The sequence below is a fragment of the Schistocerca cancellata genome, chromosome 6, assembly GCF_023864275.1.
Source record: "Schistocerca cancellata isolate TAMUIC-IGC-003103 chromosome 6, iqSchCanc2.1, whole genome shotgun sequence".
Lineage (NCBI taxonomy): Eukaryota > Metazoa > Arthropoda > Insecta > Orthoptera > Acrididae > Schistocerca > Schistocerca cancellata.
Genome location: NC_064631.1, coordinates 604,287,335 through 604,302,201, shown reverse-complemented (window position 1 = coordinate 604,302,201; position 14,867 = coordinate 604,287,335). Strand labels below are relative to the sequence as shown.

General features: G+C 38.6%; 1 protein-coding gene across 2 annotated transcripts in view; it reads right to left on the bottom strand.

The window, feature by feature from the left end:
- Positions 1-7,119: 7,119 nt before the first annotated feature.
- The window catches only part of LOC126088501 (importin subunit beta-1), a 46,297-nt gene continuing 38,549 nt past the window's right edge, over positions 7,120-14,867 (bottom strand). The window contains exons 14-16 of one of the 2 annotated variants that reach the window (XM_049906644.1): positions 12,869-13,089; positions 10,580-10,756; positions 7,120-10,023 (exon numbers count right to left, since the gene is read on the bottom strand). In XM_049906644.1, the coding sequence (XP_049762601.1) occupies position 10,023; positions 10,580-10,756; positions 12,869-13,089 (399 nt within the window). In that variant the 3' untranslated portion in view covers positions 7,120-10,022. Of the gene's footprint in view, positions 10,024-10,575; positions 10,757-12,868; positions 13,090-14,867 lie in introns of those variants that run through there. The other variant, XM_049906643.1, reaches the window with a different exon arrangement.

The following is a 14,867-nucleotide window of genomic DNA, read 5'->3' as shown; positions in this document are numbered from 1 at the left end:
ACACCAATCACCTGAGCAGCAAACTAGCCTGTGTACTTTTTTTACTGTACAAATTGAGGAACAGTGTGAGCAAACAGCTGTTATTACACTCATATTTTGCTTTCTTCCATTCCCATCTGGAGTACGGAATTTTGCTGTGGGGTAATTCCTCAGGGGCTAAATTTATTTTCAGGTGGCAAAAGAAGCCCGTCAGATGTATACTAGGATTAGCACCCAGAGATTCCTGCAGAAATCACTTTAAATATCTCAGTGTATTGACAGTACCCAGCATGTACATATGTAACTGTTTAATGTATGCTAAAGAAAATCTGAACAAATTCAGCACGAGATGTGATGCACACACACACAATACCAGTAATAGTTGCGTGTTGGATTTTCCTTTCTCGAGGCTAGCTGTTGTCCATAATAACTATTAACATTTGGGCAAAAAATTTTTCAATAAGTTACCACACTCAGCTCGTACAGCCCCATTTAATAAATTCAAGAGTGTACTGCAAAATTGGTTAAAATGCAGTGAATTCTATGCAACTGAAGAAATCCAAGGAAATACTCATCACAATATATGCTTTTAATAAGTGATAAAGAAATGTTTTCAATTCTTAAATAAGCTAAATAATTCTGTGCATGTAAGTGTTTACTGTGCTTAACTGTACTCCATTGTAAACTTTGACGAAGCCAATTGTATGAAAAATATTGAAAGGCGAATAAAAATATTCTATTGTATTCTTGGAGTATTTCTCTCCCCTCACTCCTACCGCTCCCTGCAATCTCCAATTTCTATATGCTTCTTTAGGTATAAAACCAAACCACTCAGGACACCCCACTGTGGCCAGTTATTGTACCTCCACAGAGAATCTCTGCTCTCGTAGACCAATACCTTCAGCCTACTGCACCCAACCTACCCTACTATATAAAAGATGATAACCATTTCCTCCACCAACTCTCCACAGTTCCTGTACCTCTACCACATGGTGCCCTGCTCGTCATTATTGATGCCACCTCCCTTCACACTAACATCCCATTAGGGCCTTGCCAGTATTGAACACTAACTTTCCCAATGCCCAATGCATTCGAAACCTACAACCTCCTTCCTGGTCACCATGACCACATATTCTCACCCACAATCATTTCTCCTTTGAAAGGATCACCTGCAAACAGAATGGGCACCTGCATGGCACCACCCTGTCCCAACCTATTCATGGGCCATTTAGAGGAATTCTTCCTAACCACCCAGAATCCCAAATCCCTCACCTGGTTCAGATGCACTGATGACATTTTCACAGTTTGGATCAAGGGTGAGGCCAACCCATCCACATTCCTCCAGAATCTAAACACCTTCTCCCCATTCACTTCACCTGCTTCCTCCTCAACCCAACAAGCCACCTTCCTTGATGTTGACCACCTCAGAGATGGCAACATCATTCTCTCTGTCCTTATCAAACTACTAGCCAACAGCAACACGTCCACTTCAACAGTGCCACCCATTCCGTATCAAGAAGTTCCTTCCATACAGCCAATGGCCGTCACATCTGTAGTGACATGCAGTCTCTCTCACAATATACCAAGATACTGAGGCCTTCACAGACCATAATTACCCTCCCAACCTTGCACAAAAACAGATTTCCTGTGCCTTATCTCTCCAGCCAACACCTGCCTCCCATAATCCCACCGTCCAACCACAGAAGAGCATTCCCCCTCAGACTCAGTACCGGAGAAACAGAATCACTTTCTCTGCCAGGGTTTCGACTACCTCTCATTGTGCCCTGAAATGAGGGATGTCCTATACACTATCTTCCCCACCCCTCCTCCCTCTGGCACCCACCGATCCTAAACAATATCCTTGTCCATCCCTACACAACCTCTGGTCTCAACCCCTTGCCTCATGGCTACTATCCCTGCAATACACCTAGACATGCCCTATACATGCACCACCACCACCACCACCACCACCACCACCACCACCACCACCTACTCCAGTCAGGTCACAAGCATCACCTATCCCATCAAAGGCAGGGCTACCTGTGAAACCAGTCCTGTGATCTACAAACTTAAATAAATACAACCACTGTGCTGCTTTCTATGTGGGCATGACAACCAAGCTGTCTGATTGCATTAATAGACACCAGCAAACTACACAAGAAACAGCTGGAGCACCCAGTTGCCCAGTACACTGCCCAACACGACATTTGTTTTAATGACTGCTCCACAGCCTGTGACATCTGGATACTTCCTATGAATACCAGCTTATCTGAACTGTGCAGTTGGGAACTCTGCCCTGCAATATATCCTAATTTTCTCAACAGTCCTGGCTTCAACCTTTGTTAGTCACTGCCCATACCCACCTATCCCTTTCCCTGTTCCCACTCCAGTACTACAAAGCTCTCCATTCCACCCACAGCCTTTACTTCTTTTCCACTGCCCCTCCCCCCTCCCCCATTCTGACCTCCCTCTAACCTCCTCATTACACCTATCTGCCCTACCCTCTCTCCACCTTGTCCCTGTATGCTCCCATTCTGACCTCAGCAGCCAGTGTGTGTGTGTGTGTGTGTGTGTGTGTGTGTGTGTGTGTGTGTGTGTGAGAGAGAGAGAGAGAGAGAGAGAGAGAGAGAGAGAGAGAGAGAGAGAGAGAATTTGGATGAAGGCCTTTCTGGCCTAAAGCTTACTGACTGACCATCTTTTTGTTGTGCCTATCTGCGACTCAGCATCTCTGCTATATGAGTAGCAATCTACCCTTTTTATAATATTCTCAATATTCTATCCTGGATTTTCCATTATTCTCTGTGAAATTCATGTACAGTATCAAAGAGACATTAACATTACAATAATCCCACTATTTTAGCAAGAGTTCTTCAGACCAATACAGAAACAGAATTCATTTTATAACCTTCTGTAATGATTTTAAAATTACTTCTGACTGAGTCATTCTTTGTAACTATCCATGGCATAGTTATCATAGTAAGGAACAGAACAATAAAGCTTACGATCAGAAGAAAGTTCGACAACTTCTAAACAGTCAAATATTATCACCGTCAGCACTGTTTCAGTTTTGTATCCATACTTAAAATTTATTTCATTTCTGATAATCTGTATATCAGACACATTCAGACCATTTGAAATGTTCTGAGAACTTCAAACACTTCATAGTACCAGAAGTTTCCATTAATTTAAGCCTTTACACCAATTACAGTTGGGAGCAAATAGGATCAGTAGCAAATTAGAACCCTTTGGAAAATATAATTTAAGGAACAGATTGATATCCCTCATATGAGCAAATATCTATGCATAGCCTGTAAATATTGGTCTATGGTACTTTTCAATCATCACTGATGTATATACAACAGAACAGGATCTTCATTGTCATTCTAATGAGCCAAATAATAGGGCATTTACCCAATGCCATATCTTCATGTTCAAGTTATCATTGAACCACCTAAAACATCAACTGGAAAAACCTACCAGTTTTCACTTTTTTGTGCTCTATTCTGTGGAGAGAAGAAAAAGTTGATGCTTTAAATTACTACAACTGTACACAACACAGTTGAAAATAAATACTCCAGAAATAGTTATTTCTTTTTTTAAATAGCTGGCAGTTAAGCCAGTTTAATTTTTTTAAATTTCATTTTTGTCATAAGCACACGGATTCACGACATGTGACACTGCCTACCACCTTCTGCACAGTCAAGAACCATGCATATTATATTTGTTTCTACAAATATTTAAACAATAACAGATTTTGAAATACGGCCCAATAAAAACTGAGCTAAAATTTTCAATATAGGTATAATACCATTAATTTTATTTCCCATGTGATAGCCAAGTCCTTGAAGATTTTCTTTTATTTTTATTTTTTTTTTTGGGGGGGGGGGGGGCGGGGGGGTTAGAGAGGAAGGGGGCAACACTACGTATCAAAGAATGGAAATCTGAGACAGACAGTTGTTATTCCTTTCCCTTTATGTATATCCAATGTAAGACTGAACTTACTTTTTTTTTAAATGAAACACAAACATATAAATTTATTCCTGTTCTGGTCAGTTTACTTAATGCTATTCGATAAACTTATTTACAATCCTTATATTTTATGATTATATGACTTCAAAATTTCACATAGGTTGGATGATAAATGAAAATTGCTATTTTCTAAAGGTTGGCATGTGTGATTTTATGACACTGTTATGCCAAAACTATCGAAGAAACCTGATCTGAAAGCAATAAGCAAGTTAAACCGGATATATCATGCAGTAGTTATGCAGACATGAGACACTTGCACATTTTATGTTTGAACACACACAAAATGAAAATGAAGAGAAAGAAAGTACTAAAATTTCGTAGTTATCTATCACAGTAGATAGAATGAAGAAGCAAATATCATCCAAATATGAGGTTTGATTGTAAAGGATGTGATGGTCCTAGAACACTGCAAAAGAAGATGGTCTTTATTGTTGTCCTCAGTACAAAAATTGGTTTGATACAGCTCTCCATGCTAGTTTATCACGTGAAAGTCTTTATATCTACCCAGCTACTACACATGCACGCAGAGCTCTCACTCACACGTCGACATTCCTGTCTGACTGCACTCTCCCACTACCAAACCACCCTGAACTGGAAGGTAAGGAAACTGCAGATGCACCACATTTGACAGCAATGCAGTCCTACAAGGAACATTAAATGACTTATGCTTCTCAACAACATATATTAAAAATACAACAAATTTTCAGTACTAAGTTATTTTTGGCACACTGAAGACATAATAAAATTCATATCCCGTATAATCTATCGGCACACTGGCAGAAACAGACAGTTTCAAAGAGTTTCATCACTCAGGTTACCACATAACTTTAATTTCACAATTACTCAAAAAGAGACTTTTGTACATGTTTATCAGAAGACTGATATCACATCTGCAACCTCATTAAGGACACTTGGAATCTCTTCCAAAGAAAAAAAAAGTAGTACTTCTGGACAGTCTTAATGTAACAGAATTTGACTCTTAAAAAGGAATTACACTGCAGATCAAATGGTTCCATAAGCCCGCGTACGGGGAGGTGCCTGGAGTGGGAAACTGTCTCATAACAGGCTTTTCTTGTAATTCTTTCAACAACAATTTCAACGCCCGAAGCCTTCTCCAAAACTTGCATTTTCTTTAATACAAGTTGAGCTTTAAGGATCAAGACAGTGTTCCTTGTCAGACGTTTCCCTTCCACAATGTGCTTTTCTTTTTAAATACAACCACTTTCCCTGTCAAATCACAAATAATTTGCTTCTCGCCTTGCAATGTCTTGGTGTGAGTAGTCTGCAGTCAATTTCATTTATGATGTGCTGTCTTAAATGCACTGTTTCTTCTAATTTTTGTTGCTGTTTTCCTTTTTCCTTCAGAAAGTCAGCAGCAGTTTGCCTTAAATCAAAGAATTGTTCCAGACATGCCTGTTGACAATGTCCTTTGCAGTAATATATAATGTCTCCATACTTTTTGTTCAGCACCATAAAAAAATGTTACAACTGACAGTGTAATACATGTGACTTCAGCAAAATTACTATTCTTATCACTAATTTAATCATTTGCTCCATGCCTACAAATTTAACATGAAATGTTTCTGGATGTATAGAACGATGAGACCCACATAAATCTTTTTTTCGATTACTGTAATTTTTTTTCTTTTTTCATTGGTAACTGAATCTTTAAAGTCTCTCTGCATGGTGTTGAAGAGTTCACTAGGAAATCCGCGGCACCCATCAAAGTCCTATCTAATGTGCAAAGTATTCAATTAAATATATGGTGTGTGTGTGTGTGTGTGTGTGTGTGTGTGTGTGTGTGTGAGTGTGTGTGTGTGTGTGTGTGTCGCGCGCGCAAGTGTATACCTGTCCTTTTCCCCCCTTAAGGTAAGTCTTTCCGCTCCCGGGATTGGAATGACTCCTTACCCTCTCCCTTAAAACCCACATCCTCTCCTTCCCTCTTTCCTGATGAAGCAACCGTTGGATGCGAAACCTTGAATTTTATGTGTATGTTTGTGTATGTCTGCTTGTCTCTGTGTATATGAAGATGGATATGTGTGTGTGTGTGTGTGTGTGTGTGTGTGTGTGTGTGTGTGTATACCTGTCCTTTTTTCCCCCCTAAGGTAAGTCTTTCCGCTCCCGGGATTGGAATGACTCCTTACCCTCTCCCTTAAAACCCAAATCCTTTCGTCTTTCCCTCTCCTTCCCTCTTTCCTGATGAGGCAACCGTTGGTTGCGAAAGCTTGAATTTTGTGTGTGTGTTTGTGTGTCTATCAACATGCCAGCGCTTTTGTTTCGTAAGTCTCATCATATTTCTTTCTCTAACTCATAAAACGGATTTGTATGAAATCTAACAGAACTCTCAGTCAAGCTTACGTGCCTTCTCATGGCTCAGTGCCAATACAGCTAGCTAGATTCAAGAGATAACAATTACTTCGTTTCATCTACAGGATTGCCTATATATACCAAAAGAGCATTTTAAACTATCTTATTACATGTAGCTAAATGTTGAAGTATAAATGTTACTCAACACACATTTCCCTTGCCAGTGTGTATACAATGCCGTGCAAAAGATGACCAATCGTTTTCATTGTCAAGTCAACAAGGAAAATATCACTTTATCTAACAAATTATCAACACTCTTCTATATACATCTCATGCACAGCACTGTAATCTTTGGTTATCTACAGTTATATTTATCTCATTTTATTCAATAATTTGTGGAACTTATTTCACAATTCGTAACCTTTCTGTCTTGAAATGTTTAATTTTATGTTTTAGTACTGCGAATCAAAAGTTCTGTATTATGCTCTTTTAAAAAAAGGGTGGGGGGGGGGGGGGGCTGGCAAGCCTTACTTGGGTTGCTTAGCGAAGAACACTGATTGCTTACAATGTTAGGAATTCGTTTCTTTACCAAACACTGTAAGGTTGTAAAGTCTACACCTTTATCCTTATTAAACAGTTGTAAATGCCAAATTGACAAATCTTGAGAAACCTTTAGCTTACTAACAAACTGTTAATCCATAATGGTAGGAAAAACATTATATTTCAATTTCTTCAGTTTATTCATCTGAAATGATTAACTGGAAGCAAGCAGCAAAGAATAATCAAGTGTGGCTGCAGATCCAATTACCAATTTGCTCACTACAAATTTTTATTTGTTTTTGGTATACTTGAAAAGCTTTATCAAAAGATTGCCAGACAATCTATTACATAAACAAACCTACATAAGGAACTTACAAACCTGGTGTTACACATATATGATTACATTTGCCACAAGACTGACATGATCCACCACTTACAGCCTCTGCTGGACAGGGACTTACATCTCCTGTCATCTGCCTGTTATTTTCTATAATTGAATGTCCAGAATAGGTATAAGACACAAACTTTTGAGATTTTACTTTCACTGCAGAAGCTTGGCTAGCAAAAAAAAAAAAAAAAAAAAAAAAAGAGGAACATTTACATAATCATGCCAGCCTACTTCTGGGCACACTTTGCACAATTTTATTAACATGTTATAGACCAAAAATAAAAATTATTTAACCCAATTTGTGATTATTTTTTCTTACTTTTATTCTACTAATCCATATTTAAAATGCCTTTATAACTGGTAGATTAAAAGAAATTAACAATGATATTTCTGATCTGGAAACATACTGTCGAATTGTGTAGCTACATGGCAGCTCTACATCAACAGTAACTGATTAAACAGTCATAAAGATTATTAAATTCCATCAGAAGTACAGCAAATTAACAAACAAAATGTCACTAAACTACTAATCATAATAAATCTGTAGAATTCAACTACAAATCTCAGAAAATGAGAGCTCAACCAGATAATATCTGGTCACTGAAAACATGATGGTGGTAGTATTGGATTTAGGGAATGCAGAACAGTTTTAGGAACGTTGAACACTTTTGTTTTATTAATTTGAATTTACAATAGCTATAACTTTTAATTCCCTATGCTGAAGTGCTAATGATTACAGAACGTTTAACTGAGGCCACAAACTGCCTGCATTGTATAATCACTTTATGCGACTTCAATCCAAAGTAACATTTTCAAGCAATACATACGAAAATTAATGCCGTAACATTAATACCTAACCCTCGTATAGCTCCTGGGTTTCACATGGAAGCAAGCAGTAGCAGCAGCAACAGGGAGTGGAAAACTGAAGGGATCACAGAGGAATAATGTCTTGGAAGATTTCCAAATCAATCATTGGAATAGAAGGTTAATGAAGTTACACTCGTACAGGAATTTGTTCACGGTGTTGAACTTTCATGGCACACATTTCCACAATTCTGTCACACTTCCACAAACACACAAGAAGCATCCAAAACATTCACAACAAGGTTTACATATAAAACACATTTGTCAGTCCATTTGTCGTTGGCAAATCAAGCATTCATACTTCTCAAATATTAAATAGCACTCTCAGCAACAAGCATATACACATCCATAAACTAGCACACACTATCATACACTACACATAGGCTCATTGATACAATGCAGTTTACGTACTTCCATGCCTTTGGAAGGGTACTGAACACACTTCGGCTGGCATGTAATTTATTCACAGGCACACAGGGACGCAAGTATCACACATCAGTCAGAAATACACGAGGAGGTCCAAGCTCAATAAGAAATACCATACTTATTCCTGAGTATTTTCACAACGGAAACCAGACTAGCAAATGATAAATGCATAATCTGTTGCAATGGTCACACTCCAGAATCAGCTTAGAAAAATAATGACCCACAACATGAGAAATGTGACCACATAACCAAGCTCAATTCATTTCTATTCATTCAACACCCAATGTGCGGAAATGCTCATGAGGACCTCCTCAAATCACAGAATTTTTTTGGTTCAGGTCAGTGAGTTACCTTGGACTTTTTATTATCTATGTCACCTAAAAACAAGACTTACAAATAGTTACAAATTTACACAACCATCCTTATGGGTTTGTGAAGTAATCTGATAATATGATTACTTACATGCTCCAATAATGAGCAAAACAGCCATCAAACAATATAACGAAACCTGACTCCACTATACAAATTAAACTCAGCAATATATAAAAATATTTCGGATCTCACTTACAGGAAGGTCTAGCAGAGACTCCTTATGAACAATTAAATTGTACAGCGCAGAATTTGTAACATTTACTTACCCCTGATCATAAACTAGGAGTAATACTGACCTGTCCTTTAAAATAGGGCAGACGATAAACGCAACATAATTTTTCATTCATCTCAAAGCCACTGAGATCAATTATTCTCAGCTTATTATGCTTTTATAAAGGCACTTCAATCAACAAATTTTCATCACTGAAATAAATATCAGCAGTTAAGTGAGTGATGTGCCTTTTATGGTAAAAAAGTCTCAAGTATCTAACCAAAGCACTTCACATCTTGGTAACAAATCTGACCAGTAAGATATGTCAGTTGCACTGCAACATTTAAACATACTTCCTCTGCCGGAAAATACTGTAATTTTTTCATGTTTACAATTTCCTGAGCAAGAAAAAACACACAATGTGCAGAGGAGGAAATACGACATGCGTCGATCAGAAGATAAGGCGTACAGTAAGACATTTCTCGTTAAAAAATTATATATTTTGTGTAATCAGAATTAGCCTCGAATGATCCACACGCATCTTCTTCCATCCTTCCTCACACTGCATCACATCTTGTCGAGTTGCGTCGATCGGTCGGTCCATAGTCTTCAAGCACACTCTTTCGCCCTGGTAGGTGCGTCCCTCTCACAACAAACAACCAGACACACGCTCGTTCGTTCGCACATACTTCGTTTCCAGTAACTGTGCACACGAATATTTATCACTGTACTATTTTGTTTTCTTTTATTCATTATAAATCAATCGCTCACTCTGTTGCACTGCCTTTCACCCTGGACGAGCCTTCAGAGTGGAGTGGGGATTTGCAGACAACCAAAAGTAGGAATAATATTGAGAAAGTATTTCATCCAAATTTCTTCATGTGGGATTATACATACAGAGGCGGATCTGTAAAGGGAAAATTCTTAGCTTCAGAACCAAAACTGGAAAAACATGAATATTTCTACAAAGACTTAACAATCGTACATTTTTGTTGTGGAGATTGGTATTATCTTTCCAGTCTCACTACCATTCATTTTAACATCCATACAACACAAATTCCTCTGCACACCAGTGCCATGAAACAACACTTCGCAAACTTTTCCAGTTAAAGTTACTCTGGATTTTAAATATCAACCAGCAGCTACTATGTGTAGAGTCTAAGCAACATATTACCACCGCAGAAATTACTATAAATGTAACATCCTACCCATTTCTGTGACCCTTATGAATAAAGTCTTTTATTTTAAAACGAAATCATCTCATTTCCATTACCTCATAAATTTTAGCTTGAAGAAAATTTGTTCATTATCTTCAAAATGATCAAAATATTATAAACTTTACACCAACTGCCATTTAAACGCTGCAATTCATCAAGTGTTACGTTAAGTCAACATTTTCATGTAATGTTGTTTGCATTAGTGTTTCACAGGTTAGAACTAACATGAGTAAGTGTGTTACTCACCAACTGGAGGCTGGTGTGGCTGCAGCAGATTTCAGCTTACGCACTTCTCTCGTGGCCCAAGTAGCAAGAGTTTTAGTCTTTGTGACACGGGATCGACGACCCTGCGTCAATAATTCTGTAATGGGCTCCACATCCAATAGCTGTAGCATCTTAGCACCAAATGCTGTACACAGGTCACTGCAATCAGTTACAAAGAGAAAAGGTAAGCCGAACACCACCAGGGATAATTCAGTGGACAACAGGACATTCAGATACCTGAATACCACAGTTATTCAGTTAGCACAATAAAATAATACAGAGTTAAAAAGAATGGCTACCAACAAACACCTCATTGGCTTGACTTGTTTAACATGACATCATTCCAATTACACTGCAACTTCTAAACGAAGACAAAAAATTAGTTTTAAATTTGAATATTTTTAACATGGAGCAGCCGAGTCAACAACTGTAAAATGTAATTATATTAAATTTCAGCCTCCAGTTGCATAAGCAAAGAACTTTACCTAGGTTTCAGCTATAATAATGTAGCCTCCTTCAGAAATGTCATAATATAAGATTAAAATTAAAACATACCGGATATTGGCCTTGTCAAACTTGAAATGTTAGTACTACAATACATAGTCACAAGACTGTGTCACTTCTACTACTGTTTTGCCGATAGGCCACACAAACGGGCCAGACAGGTGGGCCGCGGGTGCCAAGTCTGAACAGAGTTATGACGTGTTTTAATGTTAATCTTATATTATGACATTTCTGAAGAAGGCTACATTATTATAGCCGAAACCTAGATAAAGTTTCTTTGCTTATCCAACTGGTGGCTAAAATTTAATATAGTTTTAAATTTTCCAAAATTGGTCATGTTTTACTGTAGTAATAACATGGTAAAATTACTTTAAACAACACTAAATTTAAATAATACTCCAGCCATTAGAAACTCATTATGCTACTAATATGAATCTCATTTTCAATAAATTCATGCTGGTCTACATCAAAACAAAGCATACAAATGTAAACCAACTATAAATAGTACCTCATATACAGTAGTGTTATGAAAATCATCACACAAATTCTCTGTCAGTATAAAAGAAGGGGGCGGGGCAGGTTGATATTTAATGCTGAAAATAGTAATCCATTGGTCTACTTTCTGTAAAATAATGATCTGACTAATGCTTTTGCCTCTTATGTTGCAAAATACCAACAAGCACTAAACAAAGTGCCAGAAATTGAACATGACGACAAAGATAGAACAGTGGGCATTCACATTTCTAAAAGCTTCTCAATCATACTTGACGACACATGGTAATTTTTCTTAGTATCTATTCCTTAATGACCTAAATCATGTGAACAACTCCCAAACCACTACATTGATTCTTTAACACACAAATACACTGAAACACAGGTTCATAAGATTTTTGTAACAAGTTTAAGCAAAAAGATTTTCAACATTTATACACATGTTGTTTGTATCTCTGATTTCCAGCTTCAGGCAACTTATTTCTCATTCTGTACAATCTCTGGAATGTGTATGTTTGCTGCTTCATGTTTGTGCACCATTTAATGATAAAAATGTATATTTATACTGACACTCAGGTTTCTTTCTGTTAGAACACCTTTTAAGAAGCTATAATATTTTTTTTACAATTTGTAATCCCATTTCCTTTTTATAAAAACAAGTGATGAATTATACCTTGTTTCTAGTTAAATGAATTTTAAAACAATAGGTCAAGTCACATTCAGGAAACTAAACTGAAATGTAGTCTACTGATCCACCTGAAGATGAGGATGTATGCCTCAAAATACACTATGAGAGAAAATAAGTGACTGGTACAGTTCACTGTTTTAATTTATCTTTTAGATGACATTTTTAAGTTCTACTCTTCTTATTTTATCATTCGACATGCAAATAATAAAAGCAAATAGTAACAATATATTAATACATTAAAAAGTGAGCTGTAATAAACTGTGACTGCAGGAATTCTGATTGACTAAACAATAACCTACAGTTAAAAGTGCTCTACTGTGACACGTCAAGACTATAGAGTTTCCTAAAATTTGAGATAAAAGCTATTTCACAGAAGCAGTATAATAACGTTATGCCCATTTTTCTCTCTAAAATAGTTCCTCTGAGTAGTAGTTGTAGTAGTAAATCACATTAACAGACAAACTAATATTTCAATTCAACAACAACTGTAGTAACTAAAAGTCACGTAATACTACACACATCGAAAGATAAAGTTTTAGAGCAAGGTAACGACTACCCTCACAAAAACCATGGCAAATGATACAAACCCAATGAGTCCTGCACAGCATGCAACATTGCTGTCATTTCTATCAGCATCTTGAGCAATAACTGTTATGAATTGTACAATATATGGCACATGGGGTTCCATAAGCTGAACATCTGGGCTTGGAGTCTGGCCATCACCTTTCAAGCCTTGTACAATACCAGTATAGGCTTCCAACACACCTTCACGTAAATCGTTCAGGTAATCAATCATGTCAAAATCATTCTGAAAAAACAACAAACATTGTTGCAGAACAGGAAAATCTGACTATCCATCTTATGTTCTTTCACAGTAAGTAGGTAACATTACATAGATACATATTAATAACCCAAAGGTTGCTTTTTAAATTATTCTTTACCGTAGAAGTGTTCTAGAGAAAGGCAGATATACAGACCTAATGGAAGGGCTGGGAACTATCACGTAACACTAAAATACCAAATTCTTTTTTGAATGAACAAATCTAACTGAAAAACAAAAGTACAGGTTAGCAATATTTTACATTGCCATTTAATCTTAATGCATCGCAGTTCCATGTATTATGTACCCAAGCACCTCTCCAGGGGACACCACCTTGACGAAGCACTGTCCGTGCGGGTGGAGAGGCTTGTGTATCCGCGGGAAGCTGAGGGCTATGCCCAAGGTAGAGGACCTACTGCCGGAAACGCCTAAGCTGATGGATCAGACCAAGAGTGTCCCACAACACCCCTTCTTCCCTATCCACTCCTAGTACTATCCTATTCCCTGACCCAACCCAAGGTGTGATGCGATCCGTACCAACGGGGATGTGGCACATGGGAAAATGTGTCGCAAACAGAGCCTCAGGGATACCCAGCGACCTCAATTAGCCTTACACCGCGTGGGGTATTCGTGGTGTGTACCTTCTAGGTCCCCAAATCTCGTGGGACCGACATGGACATGATTACAGAAAAAGAAACTGAGGGGCAAATTGAGACCTCAGATACCCAAACATCGGGGACTGAACCGATGGAAGGCACTTACACTACTGAATCAGGGTCTAGACCTGAGCCAGAAGTGGAAACTGTAACCGAGAAGCTAGAGCAGATTAAGATCAAAGGCTTGTCTGGGGCCCAAAGGAGGAAGCTACTCAGGGAACAGAGGGAAAAGGAAGGATAAGAATGGCTTCCTAAACACAAATGGAGGGAAGTAAAGGGACTAGAACCCAAGACCCCCAGGAAAAAACTGTCTCAGGTTGAAGGGGACACGCAGACCCCCACAACGTCAAAGACAGGTAGTAAGCGGATAAGGGAGGAATCAAAGACTCCCTCCTCCCTGGATAAGCGAGTCCAGAAAAAACCGAGGCAAGAAATAGGGAAACAGACCTATAGTACTGCAGTCTCTGTTTTTAGGATGGCAGTTATCCAGGAAGGTTATCCACTGGTGGCCATTACCTTGCAGCAGGAGGAACTAGTACAGATGGTCCCCTGAAAAGATTGGGAGGGACGCTGGCCCAGGTCCCAACTTCAGGAGGGTCTATCTAGACCGTGGTGCACTCATTTTTGTCTGTGAGGAGTTCCACACAGTAGAATCGCTTAAGGACAAGGTGCCCATGATATCCCCGTTGGAAGATGCGAAGCTGCTGGTCAAGACGGCAGCGGAGCTTCTTAAAACTGCAAAGATATCATTATGGGTACCCAAGATTCTTAAGGAAGTCTCTCCCAAGACTCTGTTCGGAAAAGTCCCGACAGAAGACTGGAGAGTGATTAACCAGAAGGTTGCTCCAGAAGGACGAACCCTGGTGGTGAGAAGTCCCTGAAGGCGATGCGGGAGCAGAACCTGAAACTTTTTAGGGTTCTCGCAGGTCACCGTTAGGGTTCTCAAAGATTGCAGTAAGACGGAGCCTGGAGGTGCTGCAGATTAATCTGCAGCACAGTAAAGGGGCCTCTGCTGCCCTGAGCCGCTGCCTGAGGAGACAGGAAATGGACGGGGCCCTGATACAAGAACCCTATTTATACAAAGGGGGGTGTATCAGGCCTCGGAGGCAC